We start from the raw sequence: 27,122 nt of genomic DNA on the forward strand, positions 1-27,122 counted from the left end.
AATTTATTACCATTTAGGGCTATAAAATGGCATGAGAAGTCATATCTAATTATCTATAAGTTCAATATTGCCATAGGTAATTTAGTTCGAATAATTTATGAAAATATTTGGACGATTCTACAGAGAATTAATGCACCTAAAAATATAGTCACCTTAAATCTAAACATCAGTACGTAAATTCAAAATCTATGTAACAAATATAAGATTGTGTTGTCTCATGCATATACATTTTTTGAGCTAGAACATCGCCACGTTATGTGGACTGGAGAGCTGCTCATATCAAGCCACAACATGAGGATGAAGACTGCTACACATACCGAACGAGCATTCTTGAGCATTGCAGGTTGAGGGCCGAACATTGAGGCTAAAGGAGCTATGTTTTCCCTTATCGTGTAATGATCAAATTGTATTAAATTATTATACAAATTGATTTTTTTTTATTACGAGGGAGATTCACAATAAAAATAAATTGATTTCTTTTATTTCAGTTTGTTCTGGCAGGCAGTACGAAAATATTTTTAAAGTCATACCTGATTAATTGCATTTAGAAAGACAATTAAATGTTTTTTTAATTTTTTTTGGCTTTTCATGGGTTAAAAAAAATTATGTTGCTTCTTGTTCATATATGAACCAAGGGAAAGTCATTTTCTTTCGAAATTTGTCAGCCTCCCAACCTGCGAATGTCTCTACTATTATAAATGCCCTTGATTTTGTTGAATATTACAATTTGTGCCACCCGTCTCGACTTTCGACAGGTACGAGCAGGAGGATTCAACGCTACTCATAAGCAATACTGTATTTCAATAAAGCAAATATTTTAGAATTATTATCTCATATTAATAACGTTTTAAGTTAACTATCTTTCTTATCCAGCCAAAGATTAAAGGCTAAACGAGCTCTTTTTCCCCCTTTTTTCCATAATGATCAAGTTGAATTAAGTTTTTATTGGAATTTTTTTTTTCAGTCTGTACCGAGCAGATGTACAAAGATGCTCTAGAAGTCACATCATTAAAGATGCGACTAATTGCATTTGGAATAACAATTAAATGTTATTTCTTAAAAATTATACATATCTTAACCAAATATTGTATTTCAAGGAAAATAAATATTTTTAAAATTATTATCCCATCCCAATAACGTTATAAGATAACCATTTTTTTTCCTGGCTCAATTCTAAGATCAATATTTTGTTTGACAAAATATTTCTAGTGGAAATTAATTAAAAAAAAAAAAGAATTCCTCGAATCCTTCGTCTTCCCCGAGCTAGCCGTTAGCTTCTTTCACCATCGTTGACTCAGAAAGCAAGAAGCATTAAGCTCACCAATAACAAAAATCCGCATATAATAAATTTAATTATGCAAGGAAACGTAATTAATTAAAAGACATTTCTACGCTCTCAACCGTTGCGTTGTCGCGTCGGGTGTTCCCATTCTTCTCACACAAGTAATTGACTTGGCAACTTATCGAAGTAATTGACTTGATTCATTCGCAAAAGGGAATTTCAACTATTTTCCCACTTTTTAACTTCTAAAGTTATTTAGATAAATAAAACCATCAACCTAATATCAGTTTATATAAGCTTCCCCGCTTGTTATTTTTTGGGAAAAGTTCTACCTTGAAGTACATAAATGTTCATTGCGACGACGATATATCTGTGAAAGTGCAGGTCATGTATGAAGACAATTACCTTCAATTATTATAATGTGAAAAAAAATTAACGTAATGCATTTTTGTTATTGAGGATATTCTTGTTTCCACAATGTTAATTATTGGTGCTAAGCAAAATTCATAACACCCGTGTAGTTATAAATTTCAACCCGACACATTGTCCAGCATATTAAGTGCCTAGTCAATTTTACAGAAAAATTTGATGAATTTGCTAGTTACAAGGTCTAAGGATAACCTCCCTAATAATTAATAACTTACAAACAATTTTGAAAAGAAATAGAAGAGCTCTTATACTCGAGAAATTTGTATTTGGTAACGAAATTAAGTTTGATTTAATTTGATTTAGTTTGATTTGAGGAGATGAATATAAAAGTAGTTGAAAAAAATATGTGATAGAATTTGAAAAAGACTATAAAAAAGTAACAATTGCGTTGTTGAATTGAGAAAAAATATTGAATAGTTAAGATAATTTAGAATTAAAAAATTAATTATAAATAATAAATAAGAAAATGTATGAGAGAAAATTTAAAGAAAAAGATAAAATAAGTAATAATTGTGTTGTTTAATTATCGAGAAAAGTAAAATAAAGTTAAGTTTGATTTTGTAAATAAACATTTTAAAGTAAAGTTAAGTTAAGTTTAGTCTGTAGAAGATATATATATAATGAAACATCATTAATAATAATAATAATAATAAAAGAAAACAAATATTTTCGCATTTTATAATCTCGTTATGAAACTGTTAAATACGCCCAATAACGGTTAGATTGGAAGGGCAGTAGACTCTTATTGTACTGGGGAAGTCGTTCAACAATTTTTACATTTACAGCGAAATTTGCCCCGTTTGGATTCAAAGATTCATGATTTTAACTTTAACTTTAACTTTAACTCAACACACTACACAACAAAAATACATATTTTCCAATTCAAAAATTTTAACTTTAACTTTAACTGAACACACTACACAACAAAAACACACGTTTCCCAAATCAAATTTATAATCATATCTCATTTGTCATTTTCCACGATCAAAATCAAAATCAAAATCAAAGTAACTTTAACTCTGAATCCAAACGGCCCCTTACGCTTTTGATAAAAAAAACACCGAAAAATCCCAAAATTTTGCCACTTTTTTACTCTACATAGGCCTTTGCGAACAGCAACAATCCGTTCCATCTCCTGACAACACACCTGAGAATAGGACTCGCGAGAGATAGTGGGTGGAATTCATGGAGCGGCTCCATGAAGAGGCATTCGAGTTGTGGATAGAGGATGCTTTATTAGTCGTAATTACACTCGGACCCGCGACTTGATCAAAGACTCAATAATAAAACAACTTCTTGGGAAGACTTTTAATATTCTGCAAATCAGTCGTTAAGTTCAGTTTGGAGTGGGTGGACTCGAACCTGTATTTCATTTCCAACATTAGGTACGAAACCAAAACTTGGGTTCGGGATAAATAGACGTACTAAACTATGTGCAGAATGCCAACAGTCTCTGCTGTAAGTGTTAAGCCACCGAGCCTTTGAAGTCGAAAGTCGAACCGTAATCATGAGATGACAACACTCTCCAGCCACAACTCGTATGATGCGTCTTTATGGAATAGCTCCTCTTCTTCTCCAACTATACGAGGTTGCAGAATCTCGCTTTTCGTAGGCCTTTACCGATAGGAGGTTATAGCTTCCCCTATATATTCTTGTTGTTTTTGGTTGAAATACGAAGCCCGGTTTTAGCTTCCACCATTAGTCATTATAATTTGACTCATAAATCATTCCAAATGATGGGAGACTGGACAGTTACAAAAATTAAGACCACTGTATTAGGTTTTTTTAATAATTGGGCGGCAAAGGAAGTAAACGGGAGAGGAAGAAGAGAGTAAACGGCCGTTTTCATCTTTGATCAATTGGGCTAATAGTCCGTCATGGGTATATCAGGCCCAAGCCCAATCGGCCTGGCTAGCCCAGTAATATGTACATACACACACTAGATGCCTGACCCACATTACACGTGGATTTTATAAAACATTTTCTTTCTTTTTTCATCTCATAGAATGAATTGTAATTTTCTTTTATCAATTTTGTCATAAATTTATGGTACAACTTGCACTAATACCCATAGTTGTGGAAATTTAGAAAATTAATATTAAATTTAAGGTAATGAAATATGACAAAAATAAAATTTGAAACTAATTATCGAAGTCACTGTTCTAATTAAAAAGATGTAAATTTATTTATCTTTAAAAAATGTGAATAATCACAAAATGAAAACAAATCCATTCCATTCATGGTTGGGCACTAGGGTGTATTACCTGCAGCACATGCAGTTTTTCACGTTTGCAGCTGGATGGAGGAGTATCACAGGATTTACCTCCTACATGACAATGGAGAAATGTAGGCTAGCGTACGCCGTTATCAAGATATTATAAGCTGAACTCTGATGGGATTGCAAAGGGAAACCCGAGGAGGGCTGGAGCTGGAGGTTTGAGACGGGATGATTATAGACGTTGGCTGAGGTGGTTTTGCCTAGAGTTTAGGAGTAACTGCATTAGCAGCGGCAGGGCTTTGGGCAGTGAAAACGAGATTGGAATTAGCTTGGGAACTTGGAACGAGAAAGCTTCTCATTGAAGTTACTTCCGAGATAGTTGTCCATTTCATATTATCGCTACAAAACATCGCATGATAGAAATTATGCGCTGATATGGAATATTCAAGACCTACTTGTCGGGACTGGACAGTGGTGGTGGATCTTATTTACCGAGAAGGTAATATGTGTGCGGATTGGCTTACAAATTTTGCAGTCCCAATTCCTTTAGGATTTCATAAGTTTAGCTATAATCGTCATGGACTTAATTTACTTCTTCGCTGTGATATTTTTGGGACCATCATTTCTCGTCTTTGTATTTCTTAAACATTAATTTTATTTAATGCACTAGGGTTTCGGCCTTAGATTCAATAAAAAAAAACCTCATGCCATATAATAATCTATACTACTATATGATGGTAAAGTTGGTGTCCTATTGCAATTATTTTTGGATCAGTCTTACACAATTGCGCTTATTCTCTTGAATTATATTGGAGCATGAAAAAGTAGCGCATTAAGTGCAGGGTTAAAATAGTAAAATTACGTAATTTTAAACACATATCTCTTTTCTCTCCTCTCTCCTCTCTCCTCTCCCTTAACTCTTGATGACCATCTCTCACCGTCAACCGTTCTCCTTTTTCTCTATTTTTTAATTTTCACCAACAATTTTGTTTCCTTTTAATGGATCTAATATTACATAATAAGAGCATCAAATAAAAAATAATAATTTGCTAGATAAATTTTTGTAAATTTTTATATCAAGCATTTTTATTGATTTATACTTAAGATCAATTAAGTTGTAAAACTTTTACCATGCGTAGAGGAAATGCCGAATCTAGTGTTTAATAATGCAATAATCAATCTGGCTATGATATTTATGATTAATTTATAAGCAACAAAGAGAAATTTAATTATATGCTTTAATTATCTCATATTTATATAAGAGTTTAATATATATATATATATAAACTAAATAATTTTAATAATTTTATGTAAATTATTGATGCCTATATAAATATGCAATTTAATGCTACTTTAATGCTAATTTTTCGAAAAATAGAATAATTGTAATAAAAATGATATATGAATATCTTAAAATGAATATATATATATATATATATATATACAAAGGATATAAACACTACAAAAATATTGATCGATCATATATAGAATTTCCAAAAAATTATGATCCTATAAAAGAGAATATTTATGACATAGCATTATGAAGTTAAACTCATAAATAAGATAAAAAAAAAACCTTGAAGATAGAGTTCGTTATGCGTACATTTGCTGAGATTTACTTTCTCATGAAGGAGGGTCAAGCTGAGGATAGAGGTTACTGCATCACAGCAACAAAGGGGTTAACATCGAGACGCAGAGAGCACCCTTTCCCTTGATGCACCAAGACATTATGCATAAAGCCAGTCCAGAATCTCAGCATGTACGAATAATGGACTTTATCTTCTTAATTGATCAATAGTTAAAAACATTATTAATGACATCCTTATTTTTAATTTTATATTTTATTTATCTATGAGCTTAAATTCATCCGAGCTATATAATAAATATTTTCTTTTTTAGGATCATAAATTTCATTTTTTTTTGGAAATTATTCGATAAAATTAACAATTTGGTCCATGAAATATACATCTCAAGGCAAGTTCGTCCCGAAAATAAATTCTTTGTACTAATTGGTCCGGACGTTTGAAACGTTAGGACCAATTGGTCCTTCCGTTCGAAAAAGTGGGAGTCCCTGGCGGAACGATCCTGTAGATGCCATTATGTTGCACCGTTCGCCGTCCCTAAAGGAAGAAAGCCTTCATCCTGCCCGAAATGCCCCAAATTGCCTATTCCTCCAAAATTCGATCAAACCCTAATCGAATTACAAATCATCAAATTCAACTCAATGCCTCAAGATTTCTGCAATTGATAGTGTCGCCCATGATCTTCCAAAGTTGCAATCGTGATTGTTGGTCGTTTTACTGCGATGTAGGATGCAATCGTGATCCTCTAGGTCAGTACAATTCCTCATTGTTGGTCATTTGCCCCGCTGCAGAAGACTGATCCAATGCATATCACGACATTGATCCGAAGCATGCTTTCATGAACCTTGGAAAATTATATTTAGGCAATTACTGGAAGCAATTATATTTAGGCCTTGGAAATCATGAACCTAGAGTTGAGAAAGTTGCATCTTAGCTGCAGATTTGAACTCTCTTTTGTTCATTTAGGCTTAGTGGTCTGCCTTTACTTCATATGATATGCATTAGGCAGTATATTGAGCTGAAGTGTAGGGTAAATTCCCAAATGTTCAACTGATGGGGGCAGAATTATGCTTACTCGAAAATTGAAGGAATCCAGAAAAACAAAGGTTAGCCTGTTGTTGGTGGACTTTTGTCTATATGAGGATTTACTCTTCTGATGGCTAGATTGGAACTGAAGAGACCAGTGCATTTGGGTAATCTATCTTTTTTCCTTTTGGCATCGTACTCATATGCTATCTTTGGTTGTTCATTTGGGGTAATTGTTGTTCATCACCATGCATAGCAAGTGCTCGATTCCTGTCCTGGCCTTCAGCTGATTCTAATATCCAAAGCACAAACCTGCTAAAGCTTGTTTACGTGTCAAAATCGGATACCCTTTTGATTCCTGACAATCATGTTCATTTGGAAGTGTGCCGCTCCCATGGAGTCCCACTACTGATAAATGACCGTGTTGATGTTGTTGCCCTTGCCTGTGATGCGGATGGGGTTCATGTAGGCCAGTCTGATATGCCCGTCAGGGTGGTCCGAGCACTTCTAGGGCCTGATAAGATCATCGACGTGTCATGCCAGACCCCTGAGCAGGCTCATAGAGCATGGACCGATGGGACTGACTATATTGGCTGCGGCGGAGTATATCCAACCAATACCAAGGCGAATAACAGAACTATCGAGTTGGATGGACTGAAAGCTGTCTGCTCGGCCTCCAAGCTACCAGTCGTTGCCATTAGTGGCATTGGGCCTTCAAATGCAGGGGCTGTGATGGAGACTGGGGCTCCGAATCTTAAGGGTGTTGCTGTCGTCTCAGCCCTTTTTGACCGGGAATGTATAGTGGAAGAGGCAAGAAAGCTCTGTGCCACGCTTGAGAAAGGCAAAACATCTAATTCATAGTAAAGATTCTTAAGGAGAACCGAAGTGAACTGTAATTCATAGTATAAATTCTTCTTAGATTAACATGCGGATTGAAGTGAAATCTGCTCCAAATGATAAAATATGCAGGTGGTCGTCTCTCTCGTGTTTTGCACAGTCGATTGATTGTTTCCTGTTCTAATGATATAATAAGAATTTGATGGGGCAAATCGTGCAATGACCACCAGGTCGTATAGAAAGATCCTGTGGACATCCAATTGTCAATGAAAACTTTTACAATTACCCTACTTTTAACCGAAGACAACAATACAATTGCCATACTTCTTGTCGCCTCCTCAACAATTTTCATGATCTCCTCATCGCGCTGAAGGCAGACCCCCATGTTCTCTTTTCTGTAATACACTGCTTGAGCAGCTTCTGTCAGTTCCCGCGGTAAGTTCTTCAGGAACCAGGGGTGGCTCTTGATTTCCTTGATTGTGATCCTCTGCAGAAAGGAGATGTATGGATTTATCTACTTTCCTTCATATTCATTCTCACGTAAAATAATAAAAAATAATAAAAAAGTAAAATAAAAATAAAGAATAAAGTTGTTATTAGCTTTACATACCCTTGCTGGGTTTGTGACGAATATGTCTACAATCTTGAGATACGTGGACATAATCAGGGATTCTGTACTGGACAGCCATAATTCCCTGGAAGAAATAACATGGATTGATATAATTAAGCGTGGAAAGGATAGAGAAAAATTACATTGAAATACTTTAAGAGATGGTAGGCTTACGCTAATGGCTTTCCTGAAATCCTTTGGGTCTTCTGGGTCCTCAAAGGGATATGCTCCAACCAACATCACATATAGAGTTACTCCGCATGACCAAACATCCGCCAACTGAACAAAAACAAACCAAAATTAAAGACAACCTGCGATAACACAAATATCATATGATTGCTTATTAGCCATCTTCAAACAGGAGTCATTCATATATGTGACAAAGAGGAGCAGCATTGACAAAGTCGAAACCAACTGTCCCTCCAACATAAATATAAAGGGCATAACATTCTGAATATGTTGCATTTCATGTTGACCATAATGTTACATCTTATCCTCCTCTATCTGCTAACCATGAAGCTACAACTGAAATCAGATATGTCAGCTATGTCTTACTTTGCCATCATACTCTCTTCTAGAGAGAACTTCTTGTGCAATATAAGCTGGAGTACCGACTGTGGGCTTTGGTCTTGAATGTAATAGAGATGACTGGAGACAAGCAACGCAAGACCGAAAGGATATTAGAATTAGCTGTCACCATGAAAAGTAACAACAACCAGACATATTTGTTGGCTTGAGATTACCTTGGAGTAGCCAAAATCACAAATTTTCAAGCAAGGCGCAGGGCTCCCATCCAATATGGTGTTCTCCAACTTCAAATCTCTATGGCAGATTTGCTATAGAAAATGAAACAGATCAAAGTTGAGCACATAGATATAGTATACCTAAAAAAAGAGTATCTTGGACAAAGATTCCGATAATTTTCCTTACCATGGAACGGCAGTAGCTGACTCCTGAAATGAGTTGCTGGAAGAAATATCTAGCCTACACAGTATATGTAGAAGAAATTAACTAGGCAAAACCAGATTTCAGAAGTATGAATCACCGCATTTTTAATATCATTGGGCGACATTAGGTACTCATTCAAGGAGATCTTAATAATTTCACTTCCAAATAAGATATCAAAATAAGTAACTTCCAAAACAATTCAAAATTTATATACCAGCTAGCATATATGTCACTACCTCTCTACTACTTGCCAGATACACCAAAATAAGTATGAGCATTTTGACAAACTAAAAGTAATATCAAAAGGACACTCCCATTAGGATAGCATAGATGCAGGGATAAAGTTGAGTCAATTGGAAAGTTCCTAGGAGAGTATTGCAAGTGTTTTAGGTTTTCTTAATAACTTAATTTATTATATTATATCTTTAATCATTTTGTAATGAATTTTGAAAAAAAATATAATTACTTAGTTTTGCTTATTAGAGAAGTTAAATTTTAAAAATATATATGGAACCTCACATTACCTTATGTTGATAGAAGTGACACAATGTAGAAACCAATACGTAGGTCGAGTGTGATCCTTTTTTTTTTTGGTGTTTTCATAAAGGTTTGTTCATTCCATATTGGTTAATTTGTTAGATCATGGTGTCTACATATTATGTATGTCATTCTCCGATCTTATGTTTCACTTCTAATATTATTTTCCATCATTAATTTTGTTGGTGCTATTCTCACGTGATTTTGTGATTTAATTTGTTAATATCTAGGATAAAGTCTTCTAAAATCATGAATTTTGAAACATGCCTCAAATCTATTACGAATTATTTTTTTACCATGAAATCAAGAACTTTATTTTAGTTTCATATTTGTCATATTGTTGGATTTTCCGCAATTTGTTAACTTGGTGCTAAGAGTTTTGGACCTTTTTTTTTTAAAAAAAAGAATTCCATATTATTCAATTAATTTTTAAATTATTGTCTTTGTTAAAACATTTTGCTCATATAGCACATCCACTCAGAAAATTACAAAAATCTGACAATATATGACATATATGGAATGAAAATCAAAGTTCGTGATTTTTGGTAAAAAAGAAGTACGTGACAGATCTGATACCATACCAAAAGTTCATGATCATTTTGATAATTCACCATAATATTATGCTTCCTCTGCCATATCTTATAGCAAAAAATAATTATATCGAGGAGTAAGAGAACATATTAACACTTTTAGTAATAAATATCTTTTCAAAAATTCTAGAATATTATTATAAAAAAATTATTATTAAATTAGCAAAAATAAAAAATTCGAGATATAAAGTGGGAAAATAATGTTCTACACCAGTTGCGAAGGACGGGAAACAATATACTAGCATACATAGAAGAGTTAATAGGTAATTTGATCCATGACTTACGAGGTGTTACTCAATCAGGTACCTGAATTATTTTTTGAATCTATTTGGTCCTCAAATTTGTCAATTTGCATCAATTTTGTCTTTATTACATCATTTAGGTCCCTCAGTGAAGAAAATTGCATCAAAATGGTCCTTGTTACATCAGTTAAGTCCCTCACTGAAGAAAATTGCATCATTTAAGTACTCTAGTTACATCAATTAGTCATTCGTCACATCATTAAGGTCCTCTATGGCATTCCGTTAACTGTAGGTAATAACGCCATTAAATTAGGAGTTACTGTTACATTTGTTTGTTCCAATGTTACATTAAATAAGTCCTTCTTCGTTTTCCTTTTTCTCCTTTTTTCCACCCAAAAGAAAAAAAGGGGCCCTACAAAAAAAAATGTCATTTCGATAGAATTAAAATTTTTGAAAAAATATAAAACTAAAGTAAAAAAATAACCATTGTTTGTCTTCCTCATCTAGTTCGCGGGAGCTCCGACAAACCAAAGGGTTTTCTTTTGCCAAGCCAGGGCTCGTGAACACGGATCTGGTTTCGCTATGAGGTCGCTAACCCAAGCAGGGGGCTGGCGAGCCTCGAGCTTTCTCTCTCTACAAACTAAGGGCTTCCGACCCTTGGTTCCACGAGCCTAGGGGTCACAAGTCCCCTGTCCGGGTTCGTGACCCGAGTACGAACCCAAATCCGAGCTTGTGAACCCCGGGCTAGTTGAACTAGGGGCTCTAGACCCCTGATTCGACTAGGCCGGATATGGGTTCGTGACCCAAACCCAGGTAGGAGACTTACAAGCTCGGGATCTCGAGCCCTGGGGTGATCGATCACGTAGAGCTGCTCGGAGGGTTCGAGTTGTTCCTTGAGCCAAATCGATTTGGAGAGGCCATATCTAGCCTATGTGAGGCTAGATCTGGTTTCTCCGACTCTAGTATAGCAGAGAACACGTCTTGATGGGCGTCGGAGGTGGTAGATCGACAGCGGAGGGCCGACGACCGCAAGAACATCGATAATTAATCCTAATTTTTTTCAGAAATGAGGGATCTATCTAATGTAACATAATCCCGAATGCATAATAAAGTTACATCAAATGGTGAACCTTGTGCATCAATTTGGTCCCTGAAGACTTAACGGTAATTACACACCATTAAGCTAGAGATGCTAATCCGATCTGGAGGGACCACTTGATGTTACTGAAATCTATTTGATGTACAATCTTATATTTATTGATTGGATTGATGTGAAATAGGAAAGTCGGGGACCTAACTGATGTTATAAGGACATAATTGATGCAATTTCAAAAAATGAGGGACCAATTTGATGCAAAAAATAAGATAGGGACATGATTGATGCAACATAGTAAAATCAGGGACCAAATTGCCTATTAACTCTATGTAGAAAGCTTAAATGACCACTATAAAGGAGTCTTTTAACTTTTCCTCGACAATAGAGAGTGAACCAGCTTGGACCATTTATATGTGCCAGGTTTAGAATGAACCCAACAGAAGGCTGTTTCAGAAGCAAAGTAAAGCAATTGGAAGGTTGGTGCAGGATGTGGTGTCTATATAAGATCTCTACCTTAGCTAATCTATCTGAAAAATCTGTTCATTATCCGAAGCACTTTTCCAAGAAAATAAAAGTCGACATCTCTCAGCAGTTTAAGAGCTTGAACTAAATACCACTGGAAGTAGAAGTGAAGGCCCTTCAATAGCATATCTTGTTTTTGCTGAATAAAGACATTCATTATAGAAGATAAGGAAACAGAAGTTAGAAAATATTTGGCCTAAACCATGTTCGACCCCCTAACAAGAAGGGACTGTGGGAGCTTAAAAATGTCCATATAAATGACCGCCTGCAACGAGAAACTATGATGGATATAGGACCGCCCTTCATAGCACCTGCAGGTTGAAGGTTGCCAGATTTTTAGGGAAACAAAATTATAAATACGAAAGGGGAAAAAAAAAGGAGAGAAATGAAAACTTAATTCAGCAACAGAGCAATGAACCCAATGCAAACGAGTATTGATTGACGGTTGATTATTCTTTAATTCCTTCTTTTTTTCTATCAGGAGAAATGTATATGGGTATTGTCGAGAGAAAATAATTCATGAAACAATAATTGCCAAGATCTACAGACAACATTAATTTGAACTCTTCATGAAAACACGCGAATGATTGAGTCTTATCAATCCTTTCCTTTGGAGGCAAACACGCAAAAATGGATGCGAGTACGTAAGTAATTCCCTAGTGCAAGTGGCAACCCATATGATTTTCATATCATACGAATGTTTAATTAAGCAAGCAAGAATACTTGATGAGGATGAGATATGTATATGACCTTTGGAGGTGGTCAGCGAGCGAGGATCCACTTCACCTCTTCCCCACTTCTAATTGCTGGATGTAAGAAATCTTAGGCCTTCGTTATCCTCTTGGCACCTTCTTATCAGCTTCTCCCCGCAGTTCCAAATTGTATGACTTTGAAGAGAGGTGAGATTGGGAAACCGCTCGGGCAAAGTCTTCAGGTTCTGGCAGGATAGGATGATTAACCTTTCAAGGTTAGTGAGATGCCGAATCCACCACGGGAAAGTCTCCAGTTTTGGTATATAGTCAAGTACCAACTTGAGGAGCTTAGTCGATTGCAGATTAGGCGTCATTGGCATGTCTTCACCACCCCCATAATCATCATCGTCATCGTAATCGTTGGTGGATAAATCAAGCTCTTCGCAGCTAAGAATTTCCAGCTTCCCAAGGACGGGTAGGTATCGGAGGATCACCCTCCCAGAGAGTGCTTTCAGGAGAGGGCATTCACTGATATTTAGTGTCTGGAGAGATGGGAGGGACTTAAACAACTCCACAATTTCGCTGATGGAGAGGGAAGTCAGTGCGGTGAGAGATACAGAATCAGATGTGGCGGACAATGTCATCTGATTCTTTATTACCGGTCGATGGAGATGGATCAGTCGGCGCCGGCATTGCCATCGGTAGTTTGGGGGGGCAAGGGGAAGTAATAGTGGATTGTGGTGGAGTAGGAGTGCAGTTACAATATTCCTCATCCTCCATCCCGCTAGTCGTAGTAGCTGTTGACTAGGGGAGCATTAATAATAATAATAATAATAATATGAAGAAGAAGAAGAAGAAGAAGAAGAAGAAGAAGAAGGGGTTTAGTTGTCTCGTCGAAACGTTATTATGACTAAAACCAAAAACAAGGTGTTGCGCTATGATGCTCGTCTCAGGAAAACTTTACCTCAAAGAAAGAATTGGAATTGAGACGCAAAAGAAAACGACTCAGGAATGGGGCCGTCTGACTCCCAGCTAGTCGGCTACGGTGTACAAGGAGTTGGATTTCTTGTTAAATTCTTGAAAGAGTATAAAATACGATAGCAAAGGACATTTAGAGAACTAGCTAGGAATGGTTTTGTAACATCTAGTGAACCATCTCAAGGTTGTATATATCAATTAAGTCACTAGCGGCTGCACTGATGCAAATTGAACCGAAAATCTTGCTTTCATACAAAGGCAGATTGAATTGAATATATATGAAAATTAGAGCCTCTCACCTCTGTAATGTGCTCCAGCTCAGATGAATTTGTGAAGCTTTCTTGGTTCTCAATGTTCCAGCTGAACTGGAGGCGTAGTTTTATTGCTGCCTGCAGGGGACATAGGGGCAATTTGGTTTCTTATACCTCCAAAATAAAATCAGAATATGAAATGACAACCCACCAGCTGAAAGAGGACCGTATAATCAGCTTCAGTAGTTGACTGATGAGGTGGCAAGCACATCAGTTCCCGACTTTCCTCGAGAAAACACTGGTGCAGCAGAGCATTAATAAAGTATTAATTGGCTAGTATTAAAAATCATATTTAACACCTAACTGAGTAGAGAGCATCCGCTTTCAGAAACTACAAGAACCAGGTAAGCTATGAAATTTCTATATCGAGACAAAATAGTCTCCTGCAGACAACAAATAAAAGAAGAATTTGATGAAAAACCAAATGATTTAACAATCTCCTACCTGGAAGAAATCTCCCCTTGCTAGAAGGAAGTAATCTTTTAGAGCCTTGAGGTGCCAATTCATGTCAGCACGAACAACCAGAAGCTGCAAAATTGTTCAAATTTAGCACAGTAAACTCTTGATTAGGAGAATGGAAAAGCTTACACTTTCATCACCTGCCAAAGATGACTGGCTTCTATAGCTCGTATAGAGTCAACAGCACATTCAAACGATCTCTTATGAAACTCCAAGGACTCCTGCAAATGTAATCGGACTGAATTGGTAAAGAGACGGCCTTATACTAAATTCAAGAGAAAATCATCCTTGCATCAGATACAAAGAATTATCTTTTTGACATTAGGTATTGCAAATAAAACCTTTCAGTCCCAAAGCATTGCTTCAATCTTATCAACCTCAGACTGTGGAAGTAAATCATCTCCGGAGTCCGCTCAGCTTTAAGTCTACTAATGGCTCCTTCTGGAAAAGAAACTGGCGTGTGAACCCTTAAAACTTTTTGACAGCCTTTGGACATTTGCATATGAGATATAGAATCTTGAAACCGAAAGGAAGCATCAAATCGTGCAAGCGGCCTCTGAGCGTGACAGCTTTAAATACCAGGCCTTTTCGTATTCTTGAAGCCTATTGTTGATAGTTTGAGCTGCCAGGAGGGGATCAATCGAGAACCATGGGAGCAAGTTGAGTAAATTTGTTGCCAAGCTCCCAAAGGAAGTCTATATAAATGACAGCCTGCAATGAGAAACTATGATGGATATAGGCCCTTCATATCATCTGCAGATTGACGTTTGCTAGATTTTTAGCAAAACAAATGTACATATACATACATACATACATACATACATATATATATATATATAAAGCAAACTTAATTCAGCAACAGAGCAATGAACGCAATGCAAACTAGTATTGAGTCTTATGGATCGTCTCGTTTGTGTTTTTCTTTATCAGTGTTAATTATTGTAAGAAATGTATGGGTCCACTTCAGTCACCATGACATACAAATGTTTAAGCAAACAAGCAAGCAACAATTAATACAGATGAGAATGAGATATATGTATATGACCTTTGATTGGAGGCAGTGAGTGAGGGAGGATCAATCCACTTCACCATATGAATACATGCGGGGTGTGAGAAATCTTAGGCCAGTCCTCTCCTCCGGTATTCTTTCCTTCTTCTCAGCTCCTCCTCGCAGTAGCCAATTTATAAGCTTTTTGAGTGAGCTGAGATTGGAAACCACTTGGGCAAAGCATTCAGGTTCCTGCAGGATTTGATTGTTAAACTTTCGAGGTTACTGAAGTGTTGAATCCACAGCAGGAAAGTCTCTAGTTTTTCTATCCACCGTAAATCCAACTCATGCCAAATGGAATGATGCGTGACGAGAATCTTACTTGGAGAGCACTTCTTGAGTAAATAACAGTCCTGGAGGCCAATCAACAGAATAATCCAGAAATATACCATCCCGTCCATCAAGGGAAGCATCTGAAATGGCACATCCAAAATAAATATCAGTCATACGAAGTGCAATAACTGCACAACTAGAATTTTGGACTTCATGTTACAACAATCCACTAGCTGAAAGGGGCGCGATCAGCTACAGCAGTTGACATGCGAGGTGGCAAGCGCATCAGCAAACCAGAGCATGATTAAAGTATCAATCAGCTAATACTAAAAGCGTTTGAAGACTGAATCGAGTAAAGAGCATCAGCTACGTACAAGAAACAAGTAAACTATGAAATTTCCATATTGGGACAAAAAGGTCTCCTGCAGACAACAAATAAAAGAAAGAATTTGATGAAAAACCAAATGATTTAACCATCTCCCACCTGGAAGACATCTCCCTTTGGTAGAGAAGGGAATAGTCTCATAGAGACTTGAGGTGCCCATTCAAGTCAGCGCGAACAACCACGAGCTGCACCAATGTTCAAATTAGATTTAGCACAGAAAACTCTTCATTAGGAGAATGGAAAAGCTTTACAGTTTTATCACCTGCCACGGATGACTAGTGCTATAGCTCAGATAGAGTCAACACCACATTCAATCGATCCAACACCGATGACTCCTGCAAATTCAATCGGACCGAAATGGTAAAAGAGAAGGCCATGACGCTAAATCCAAGAGATAATCCTTATGAAAGCACGCAAATGAGTCCTATCGATCCGATCACTTTTTTCTTTTATTTTTAGTTATTGTGAAAAATGTATATGACTATTCTCAAGTGCAAGAGGCAACACACGTAAAGGATGGAGAATGAGGGAGGGATGGTCCACTTCTTTTTGACTCATCATATTATACAAATGCTTAAGCAAGCAAGAAATACAGATGAGAATGAGTTGAGATATGTATATGACCTTTATTGGAGACAGTGAGCGAGGGAGGATCCATCACACTCCATTCATCAAAATACTACTACAGCCGGGATGTGAGAAATCTTAGGCCAGTCCTCTCCTCCTCCGTTTTCCCCTTGGCACCTTCTTGTCAGCTCGTCCCCGCAGAAAGTAATCTGAAGACGTTTGAGTGAGGTGAGATTGGGAAACCACTCAGGCAAAGCCTTCAGATTCTTACAGGACCGGATGTCTAAAGATTCAAGGTTAGTGAGGTGCTGAATCCACCACGGGAGAGTCTCCAGTTTTTCTATCTCGTAGAATTCCAACTCGCGGAGTTTAGTGAACTGAGAATAAGCCGCCATCGGCATGTCTTCTGACTCCCCTATTGATAAGTCAAGTTCTGGACAGCTGGATAGCACCAACGAGTCGAGGGTGGTGAGAAGCGGAAGAATCAGTCTTACAGGCAGAAGAGACTTCAAGCCCTCGCAACATCCAATGGTTAAACTTTGGAGATTGGAGAGGTACTGGAACCACCCAGGCAAACACTCCGCCTTATGAACTCCCCAGATACTTAGATGGCGAAGTTTATGATGGCCCTGTAGCTGCAAAAGATCGGTCATGCCTTCAGCATTACCACCATCGTCGTCGTCGTCATCATTCTCGGTGGATAAATCAAGCTCTGGGCAATAAGAAATTCTCAGCGTCTCAAGGGTGGATATGTATCGGAGGATTGCCCCCAGAGGGAGTTCTTTAAGGCGAGGGCAATCCTCGATTTGAAGAGACTGGAGAGACGGGAGGGACTGAACCGCCCCCAGAGGGAGTGCTTTCAGGCGAGGGCAACGCCAGATTTTAAGAGACTGGAGAGACGGGAGAGACTGAATCGCCCCCAGAGGGAGTGCTTTAAGGCAAGGGCAATTCCCGATTCTAAGAGACTGGAGAGACGGGAGAGACTGAAACAACCCCGTGGGCAAGTGCTCTACATCCTCTATTCCGATGATGGAGAGGGAAGTCAGTGCGGTGAGAGATACAGAATCAGTCGATGGAGATGGATCAGTCGGCACCAGCACTGCCATCGGTCGTTGGGGGCCAAAGGGAAGAAGTAGTGGATCGTGTTGGTGGAGTAGGAGTGCAGTTACATCCCTCATCCTCCATCCCCTTAGTTCTAGTAGCTGTTGACCATGCATGTAAGAGAATCCTGGGCAGAGATCTATGTTGACGTTGACCTTGTCGGAGAAGCAGGGGAGCATTAACAAAGAAGAAGAAGAAGAAGAAGAAGAAGAAGAAGAAGAAGAATCGCCATCCTCCTCTTCAATTCTATTGCCCCTCCTCTCCCACTCCCATCCCTTGAATTTTGGCAAATCGCGTAGCGTTATTACTTCCAAGGATGGAAAGAAATTAGACTGTGGCATCGTCCCACTTACCTCCCATAATTCTATATGCTCCAAATTCCCCAAATTCCATAAGGAGATTCTTTTGAAGGACGGGAGCTGTGGTAGCTGCAATTCCGTACCAAATGGTGGGCAATTCCGTATTTCAAGAGACTGGAGAGACGGGAGGGACTGAATCGCCCCCAGAGGGAGTGCTTTCAGGCGAGGGCAACGCCAGATTTCAAGAGACTGGAGAGACGGGAGGGACTGAAACAACCCCGTGGGCAAGTGCTCTACATCCTCTATTCCGATGATGGAGAGGGAAGTCAGTGCGGTGAGAGATACAGAATCAGATAAGGCGGCCAATGTCTTATTCTTTATTATGGTCGATGGAGATGGATCAGTCATTGCCGTCGGTCGTTGGGGGCCAAAGGGAAGAAGTAGTGGATCGAGTTGGTGGAGTGCAGTTACATTCCTCATCCTCCATCCCCCTAGTTGTAGTAGCTGTTGACCATGCGACATGTAAGAGAATCTTGGGCAGAGATCTATCTTGACCTTCACCTTGTCGGAGAAGCAGGGGAGCATTAACAAAGAAGAAGAAGAAGAAGAAGAATCGCCATCCTCCTCTTCAATTCTATTGCCCCTCCTCTCCCACTCCCATCCCTTGAATTCAGGCAAATTTCTCAGCTTTATTTCTTCCAAGGATGGAAAGAAATTAGACTGTGGCATCGTCCCACCCTCCGATAATTCTATATGCTCCAAATTCCCCAAATTAAATAAGGAGATTCTTTTGAGGAAAGGGAGCTGATCTACAGGCGGTAGCTGCCTGCATGAAGTAGCAATAATCTCAATCTGAACTAGTCCATGCAGTTGAGAAATCCACGATGGAAGCCTGGCACCATAATATGTTGTTATCCTCAATCCCTTTAGATTTGAATGGGGTCGAAGTTTTTCTGAAACTTCTTCATCACTGTACGTACCCCATCTGGGGCCCCAACGTAGTTCCAAACATTGAAGATCAGCTAACTTCTCCATTGAGAAGGAAGCATCCACCTCGCTCGAAATACTACTATTCCCCATTCCTTTAATAGTCAGTTCTTTCCTCAATCCGCTAAGCCTGCTCAGCTCGTTCAGCTTTGCAGCATTTTGGTTCCATTCCCCCCCTACTACAAATACATTTAACCTTTGCAGACTAGTCATTTTCCCAATCCCCCTTGGCATATGTGACATACCACATCCTTCAATCATAAGATGCCTCAAATTGACCAACTCCGTAATGCCACTTGGTAATCCTTTTAGACCCCGACATTTTGTGAGATTAAGGCTCTCCAAATTGCACAGCTCTCTTATGGAATCCGGAAGGTACCTTAACTCATGATTCTCTGAGAGATCAAGGCTCCTCAAATGCTTGAGTTTACCAATGGAAGGTGAAATCTCCTTTATGCCGGCACCACCAATACGTAGTGCCCGTAGGCTTCTAAAACATGAAACATCCAGAACATCAATATCAATACTCTCTTTAACCATAAGAAACAGGGATCTTATTCTTCTGTCTCTCTCAAATCCATTTAACACATTCGGATCATTGGTAGTTACATGGCGAGCTCCTTTTTGGAACCTCTCTTCATGTGAGCTATCAATGGTGACGTAATTATCTCCTTCTACAAACTGTGCGAGGTCATGCATCAGATCATGCATTTTACAACTCATAATGTCGCCGTATATATCTTCTTCTATGTCTTGGAAAAAGGATCTCGAAAGCAACTCCCTAAAATAATCATAACCTACTTCTTCAAGGGTTTTCCTGCCGCCTCGAGGTTTATTAATAAATCCCTGTGCCATCCAAAGATAGACAAGCTCACGTGGTTCTAGTACAGAATCTTGAGGAAATAAGCTGCAATAAGCAAAGCACGATTTCAAATGCGATGGCAGAAAATCATAACTCAACTTAAGCGTTGGCGTAATGTCATCTTCTTCTTGATCTATCGAAGACAGATTATTATCCTTGAAGTCCAACCAATCTTTTTCCCTACATCCAAAATGCAGTAACAGTCGCCCAACCGTCTTAATTGCAAGGGGAACTCTTGCACACTTCTTCACAATTTCCCTCGCAATCTTTTCTAGATTTTGATTTTTCCACTCGCGCTCCTTCTTCATTGCCATTAGCATCAGCAACGAGAGCGCCTCATCCTCAGGCAAGCCACTCAATTCATGAAATTCTCGAGTCATAGTTTCCGCGACACGAGGATAGCGAGTGGTCACCAATATCTTACTTCCTTTGGCACCGCTCATGAGAAATTCTCGAAGTTCCAACCATTTAGACCGATTGTCCTTCCACACATCATCTAAAACAAGTAAGAACTTCTTTCCATCGATCCATTTTTTCAGCTTTTCTAGCAACTCATTCATGTCGAGATTTGCAATTCCTTCTTTGTTAGGGGTGCATCCTCGTACTATCTTCCTCAGAATATCCTCCACATTGAAATTGATAGACACACAGACCCAAATTAGCTTCATCTCGAAATATTCCTTCACCTTGTCATCGTTGAACACAAGTCGTGCCAATGTCGTTTTCCCTAGACCTCCCACACCCACGATTGGGAGGACGGAAACATTCTCCTCAAAATCAGGATTGAGTAAGAACTCAATAATTTTCTCCTTGTCCTTGTCTCGTCCAATCACATACGGGTCAGACTTGAAGGGAATAGTTTCCGGCCTAGCTCGGTTCTCCACCAAACTCCCCATCAGATTATTATTTCCCTCGAGCTGAAAACAGGCGCCCCTATCATTCCAAATTGCATCGATCCTCTCCCTAATCTCCTTGACTCGATTAGCCATCTTCCTGGCATGAAGGAGCTGGTTGGAAGAGGAGAAAAAGGTACACACCTTGTCGAGGATCCCCTGACCTCCTCCCGTCACTCTCCGACGTTTGAAAACCTCAGTAGAGAAGTCATCTAACAGGTCATCCGCATCGTCGAACAACTCTTTCAGGTTCTTAAGCCATTCCTTCACATCCTCAGCCTCAACTCGTCTCTTGTCAGCCTCGCGAAGCACACCGCCGACGATAGAGACAGTGGCCTGGAGTTTCACGAGCTCAGCTTTGACACCCCACGCTTGTCCGAACTCCTGGGAGAGGAGGGAAAGAAGATGTCCGGTGACGGACTCCACAACGGCCCCGAGAACCACTTGGTCCATAGTTGTAGCCAACGGATTGATGAGCAATGGAAATGGAAGAATTAGACAGAGAGGAAGAAACTTGAACCAGATAGATATCTGTCAATGATAGTATGCAATTAGCGGAACTTGAATGATATGCTGATGTAGATGATAGAAAAATGCAAGTGGTTGCAGCAGGTAGCCGCCTTTAATGATGCATTGAAGATGATGTAGGCTCCAGTACGCAAAAAACCAATAAATACATAAAACAAGGATGTGTCAAGGATAAACTGTGAAACAAGGACGGATAGATGGCAATTCGCAAGAGCAGTCACCCACTGCGAGTCTCTCCCATTCCCAATACGTGAAATTGACTCAAAATTCTCTAGCATGCGTAATTTCAACACGTAATTCAGGTTCAAATACTTTGCATGTTTTTGGCCCGAGGGGCTAGAAAAATATTGAAAACTAAACTAGAATCACTGTACATATGTACAGGATGTTCATTCCTTTCTTTTTTTTTCCTGTTCCTTGTACATGATAAACACGATCTTATATTGATGAGACTGCTCAAACAATGACTAGCCCATCCAACCAAGATCTTGTTGTGCAAGAATAAAGATATATTAAGAGTGCGATTAGGTGAAAAATGAATTTTCATTTGGAAATTGAAAGACGCATTCTCTCATTCATGGCAAGATGGGACTGAGGCGGGAAATGTAGGTAAGGTGGGCTGTCCCCCTCATTTGCATTTATGGGCGACTCAATCTCTAACCCCACACCAATAATGTCAAAATGAAAACATCAATACCAACCCAAATTGGTTCAAACAGTTTGGCGCTAGTTTGTTCCCCTTAAATAATGTCTCGAGTTCGAGTCTTATGAATGGAAAAAATCATTGATTTGGAGAGCTTTACTGCTTCCTGGCCGACTCCGTTCCAACTAAATTAATTGGGGTCCATTTAGCTTCCAGATACTATGATGCATATCGAAAAAAATACAACATCAATTTCTCATTAGGTCTATGGCATTACTTTGGATTTGCTTTTTCAATTGGCCGTAATCGAATCAATTTCGTGTTAATATTTTTTTCGATTACGAGTCAATCTCATGGTTATTCATTTGAATCAAAATCACCAGTATCACTGCACTACATCATATGTCTCTGTATTTATCCATTTGATAATGAAATGCATGAAGATAGTATCAAAATGGTTAACCGGATTATATTGGATAACATAAATGATCTGTTGCTATATCTGATGTGAAAAGTTGGATCAAATCAAATTGGGCAGAATTGGGACAACAAAAACCATCCAACCCGGCTACCACTCATGAACCAATAAATCCATACACATGAATTGGCCTCGATATAGGCATACGTCGCCTAACACGCTTTAGAAATCCCAAACATGTATGCACTTAGCTCTCATGTGTATAGGTGATGTGTTTACACTCAAATCCAATTTCATGAAAATGCACTACCATAGGCTTGCTTTTCCATCCCATCTCCACTACTCAGATCAAGTGCAAACATGAATCAAAAGGTTTTTTAATGAGTTGTAATGTGGCTAGGTATCTCAACCAACTATTTAGTTGAAATATAAGGAGAAAGAAAGTGGCTAAAACTGGAGGTGTGCACGGATACTGGGTATACCCGAAACCGGTCGAAACTTACCCATTATGATGGGGTCAGGGTAGCTCGTATTGAAAATTGGGTAAGGTTCCAGTATTAAAATAAGGAACTCATGAAAATCAGTTCCGGTTCCTGTTCTTACATATAGGGTACCTAGAATCAGAACATATATCCGGACCCGGATAATAATTTCTCTCATTATATATATAATTATATTTAGATATTTCTATATTTTAAAAATACAGTCACTGATTTAAAAAAAAAATCAGAAACATAACCCTTCTCTCTGTCTCTTCTCCATTTCTCTTTGTCGACATTATGTTTTGCATGATTAATGATTATCGATGAGGCATTTTCGATTTCATTTAGCAAGACAAAAAAAATTTACAGGTTCCAATTGGGTACCCGGAACTTATAATATAATACAGGTTCCGGGTAGGTTTTGGTTCCATGACTCAACAAGGTAGGGTTCGATTGCAAAATCTAAAAACCTATCCCTTAACGGTAAAGTCTGGGTATCGTGAAAAAAAAGAATACTCGGACCCACACACACCTATTTCATGCAATAAAAGTATCCCAATCAATAAAAATGTCCCAATGAATCCATGGTTTAGAGCTAATAAATTATAAAGTAAAAACTCCCAATTTACTTTTATTTCTTATTATATACATATATAATAATTATGAAATTATAGAAAAATAGGAAGAACTTAGTAATTAATTGATGCAAAAGCTAGCAATTAGACCGACTTTATTCATTTGCACTTCCATTTATAGGACTAAAAGTGTTTATATATATATATATTTTTTTTTTGGAGAAAAGAAAAATGATAGAGGGCCAAAAGTAAACAATTAAGAAAAGATAGAGAATAATATTCAACTCTAATAATGATTTATGATGAAAATAGAAAATTTTAAAAAAATTGATGACTAATTTTTTTATAAGTACAAAAAATAAAAAGAAAATAATCGTGTTATATGGTATTTATCCAATAATCAAATCAACAAATTCTTGAATATTTTAGTTAAATATAAACAATTATCATACATAAATTTGAAAGCGACAGCGAAGCGTGGGTTCTTAATACCAATTACATTAAAAATATAAAAAATAAAAAATAAAAAGAAAAAGGCTTTTATTTTTCCCTTTGCTAGTCGAGCTTTTCTGTTGTTGGTTTTTCTTTTCTATTTAATTATTAAAAGAGGTTAGATAGGAAACATCACTTCTCACTTGGGAAGGTTGGAATTGGAAGAGGTGGGACGAAGTAATATTTAGCCTCTTGATGACTATAATCGATCCTTCAAAAGAAATTTTAATCTCGTGATCAATAATATGCTTATGTTTCAAAAAATACATATAGATTGACAAATAACTACCACACCTCTCTGATGATCATGGACGAGATATATATGAAAATATCGAGTTCGAAGAGAGATTATCTCCCAGACTGCATCGACTATTTATTCATCCAATCGTTGTTTTACTTACATATATAAAAGTGTCACATTATTCTAATATTATTGGTGCCACTCTAAAAATCTGCGCCAAAAAAAAATTTTAATATTGATGTTGTGCTACATTGGCTCAATTTATGTTGGACGTGGATCTTTTAAACCCGTAGCGTAATCTCTATACTTAAAATTGCGGGAAAGTATCCCATAACATGAGCAAATTACTAGTTCGAATGAACATATATCTCAATTAATAAACCGAAAATACATCGTGTTTTTACCAGAAAATAGCTAGGGAGCAGATCCCAAGGTAAAATTTGGGGGTTTATTGTCTTTATAGTCCCCGTGTGCAGTGTCATTTTGGGGCTATTGATGTTTATTAAAAAAAAAAAAGAATTTTTTAATGGGAAGTAGGGTTCATAAGGGGGGCTGTACATAGTAGTCCGTACGCCTTGATCTGGCTGAAAGTGAGAACAACAATTTAAAAGGCATTTTTTTTAATTAGACGAAATGGCGTTTCTTACCCCCACGAAGCTGACGGGGATCATATCACCACGTGCTAAAATATTTATAAGTTCAATTTATAAAATGGCATTTCCTACCCCACGAAGGTGATGGGGATCATATCCCCACGTGCTAAAATATTTATAAGTTCAATTTATTACCATTTCGGCCATTGTTGTAGCCAACAGATTGATAATCAATGGAAATGGAAGAATTAGACAGAGAGGAAGAAACTTGAACCAGATAGATATCTGTCAATAATAGTAATATGCAGTTGGCGAACTTGAATGACATGCTGATGTAGATGTTAGAAAAATGCAAGTGGTTGCAGCAGGTAGGCGCCTTTAATGATGCATTGAAGATTATGTAGGCCATAGTGAGCAAAAAACCAATAAATGCTCTAAAACAAGGATGTGTCAAGGACAAACTGTGAAACAGGGACGGACCGATAGCAATTTGCAAGAGCGCTCACCCATCGCGAGTCTCTCCCATTACCAGTTCGTGAAATCGACTAATAATTCTCTTGTTTGCGTAATGTCAACACATAATTCAGGTTCAAATACTTCGCATGTTTTTGGCCCGAGGGGCTAGAAAAAGGTTGAAAACCAAACTAGAATCACTGTACATGTGTACAGGATGTTAATTCCTCTCTTTTTTGCTGTTCCTTGTGCACGTACCGAGCATACGTATCCGACAGGCATTTCACACATAAACACGATCTTATATTGATGAGACGGCTCAAACAATGACTAGCCCATCCAACCAAGATCTTGTTGTGCAAGAATAAAGATATATTAAGAGTGTGATTAGGTGAAAAATGAAATTTCATTTGTAAATTTAACGACGCATTCTTTCATTCATGGCAAGATGGGACTGAGGCGTGAAATGTAGGTAAGATGGGCTGTCCCCCTCATTTGCATTTATGGGAGACTCAATCTCTAAACCCACACCAACAATGTCGGAATAAAAAAATCAATATAAACCCGAATTTGTTCAAACGGTTTGACGCTATCTTGTTCCCCTTAAATAAGGTCTCGGGTTCGAATCTTGTAAATGGAAAAAAAAATCCTTGATTTGGAGAGATTTACCGCTTCCTGGGCTGACTCAGTTCCAACTAGATTAATTGAGACTCATTCAGCTTCCAGATACTATGGTACATACCGAACAAAAATACAACATCAATTTCTCATTAGGTCTATGGCATTACTTTGGATTTGCTTTTTCAACTGGCTGTAATCGAATCAATTTCATGTTAATATTTTGTCAATTACGAGTCAATCTCATGCATCTAGTATAAGAAAAAAGAAATAACAAGAATTGAATCAAAATCACTAGTGTCACTACACTACATCCTCTTTCTCTGTATTTATTCATTTGATAATGAAATGCATGAAAATAGTATCAAAATGGTTAACCTGTTTATACTGGATAACATAAATAATCTCTTGCTATATCTGATGTGAAAAGTTGGATCAAATCAAATTTGGCAGAATTAGGACAACAAAAACCATCCAACCCGGCTACTACTCGTGAACCAGGAAACCCACACGCATGAATTGGCCTCCATATAGGCATACGTCGCCTAACACGCTTTGGAAATCCTAAACGTGTATGCACTCAGCTCTCATGTGTATGGGCGATGTGTTTACACCAAATCCAATTCCTCGAAAATGCACTACCATAGACTTGCTTTTCCATTCCATCTCCACTACTCAGATCAAATGCAAACATGAATCATAAGGTTTTGTAATGGGTTGTAATGTGACTAGGTATCTCAACCAACTATTTGATTAAGATATAAGGAGAAAGAAAGTGGCTGAAACTCAGATAACTGAAATCCTGAGATAAAATCCTATGGTATAATAACTCAATTCTCTTTGCTCTCAAACACAAAGGATAGATCTGTTTCTCTCTTTTCAAACAAAGAATTTCAAACACTCGTTACTCCCCAATTCTATTACCTCTTTATTATATCTAGCCATGAGTCTCGAGTACTCTTTTTTTTTAGCTTCACTTGACTTTTCTTCCTCTCTTTATTATTATTCTTTTTTTAATATTTTTTCTTTTGTTCTTTTCTTTTTCCACATTCGGAAGAAGAGAAGTACTATTCATGAAATAAACAACTTATAGTTGGCACTCTTGGTCAATTTATAATTCACTCTCACCCCATAAATCACTAATCTAATATCCTATGGGTGATGAAAAACGAAATAGGAAAATTATAAGGCTCAAAGTGGCTCGGTAGTGGATATATTGAAATAGGTAAGTTTTTTGGCTCAAACTCAACTTAATTGCCTTTGTCCTTTTCATAAATGCATATGAATGTAGTCTCAATTAGTAT

General features: G+C 37.8%; 3 protein-coding genes across 29 annotated transcripts in view; 1 reads left to right on the forward strand and 2 right to left on the reverse strand.

Moving 5' to 3' along the window:
- The window catches only part of LOC116216014 (putative disease resistance protein RGA1), a 250,966-nt gene extending 229,278 nt beyond the window's left edge, over positions 1–21,688 (reverse strand). For 17 of the 27 annotated variants that reach the window (XM_031551904.1, XM_031551916.1, XM_031551924.1 and 14 more), the window contains exons 1-7: positions 16,691–21,685; positions 16,329–16,401; positions 16,166–16,251; positions 15,731–15,821; positions 15,406–15,600; positions 14,702–15,071; positions 14,501–14,581 (exon numbers count right to left, since the gene is read on the reverse strand). In XM_031551904.1, coding sequence (XP_031407764.1) covers positions 16,738–21,228 — 4,491 coding nt within the window. In that variant the 5' untranslated portion in view covers positions 21,229–21,685 and the 3' untranslated portion in view covers positions 14,501–14,581; positions 14,702–15,071; positions 15,406–15,600; ... (2 more) ...; positions 16,329–16,401; positions 16,691–16,737. Of the gene's footprint in view, positions 1–11,983; positions 12,232–12,670; positions 13,417–13,576; positions 13,653–13,889; positions 13,980–14,052; positions 14,140–14,345; positions 14,430–14,500; positions 14,582–14,701; positions 15,114–15,405; positions 15,601–15,730; positions 15,822–16,165; positions 16,252–16,328; positions 16,402–16,690 lie in introns of those variants that run through there. The other 10 variants (XM_031551927.1, XM_031551925.1, XM_031551923.1 and 7 more) reach the window with 10 other exon arrangements.
- LOC116188854 (thiamine biosynthetic bifunctional enzyme TH1, chloroplastic-like) lies at positions 6,669–7,399 on the forward strand. The gene is made up of 2 exons (XM_031518315.1): positions 6,669–6,705; positions 6,795–7,399. Exons 1-2 carry the CDS (start codon positions 6,669–6,671, stop codon positions 7,397–7,399), a joined length of 642 nt encoding a protein of 213 aa, XP_031374175.1.
- On the reverse strand, positions 7,409–13,256 carry LOC116188855 (calcium/calmodulin-dependent protein kinase kinase 2-like). Its single transcript, XM_031518316.1, is given in 12 exon segments — positions 7,409–7,428; positions 7,487–7,862; positions 7,986–8,010; positions 8,012–8,070; positions 8,160–8,264; positions 8,541–8,633; positions 8,729–8,821; positions 8,916–8,969; positions 11,955–12,059; positions 12,141–12,231; positions 12,769–12,857; positions 12,948–13,256. Coding segments are annotated over 12 exon segments (1,419 nt in total).
- Positions 21,689–27,122: the final 5,434 nt, after the last annotated feature.

This window comes from Punica granatum, chromosome 8 (assembly GCF_007655135.1).
Source record: "Punica granatum isolate Tunisia-2019 chromosome 8, ASM765513v2, whole genome shotgun sequence".
Classification (NCBI taxonomy): domain Eukaryota; kingdom Viridiplantae; phylum Streptophyta; class Magnoliopsida; order Myrtales; family Lythraceae; genus Punica; species Punica granatum.

Coding starts and splice junctions, on each gene's coding strand:
- LOC116188854 (XM_031518315.1), top strand. CDS start 6,669: ATGGCTAGATTGGAACTGAAGAGACCAGTGCATTTGG. Junction 6,706..6,794: donor GAAGAGACCAGTGCATTTGG/GTAATCTATCTT, acceptor CACCATGCATAG/CAAGTGCTCGATTCCTGTCC.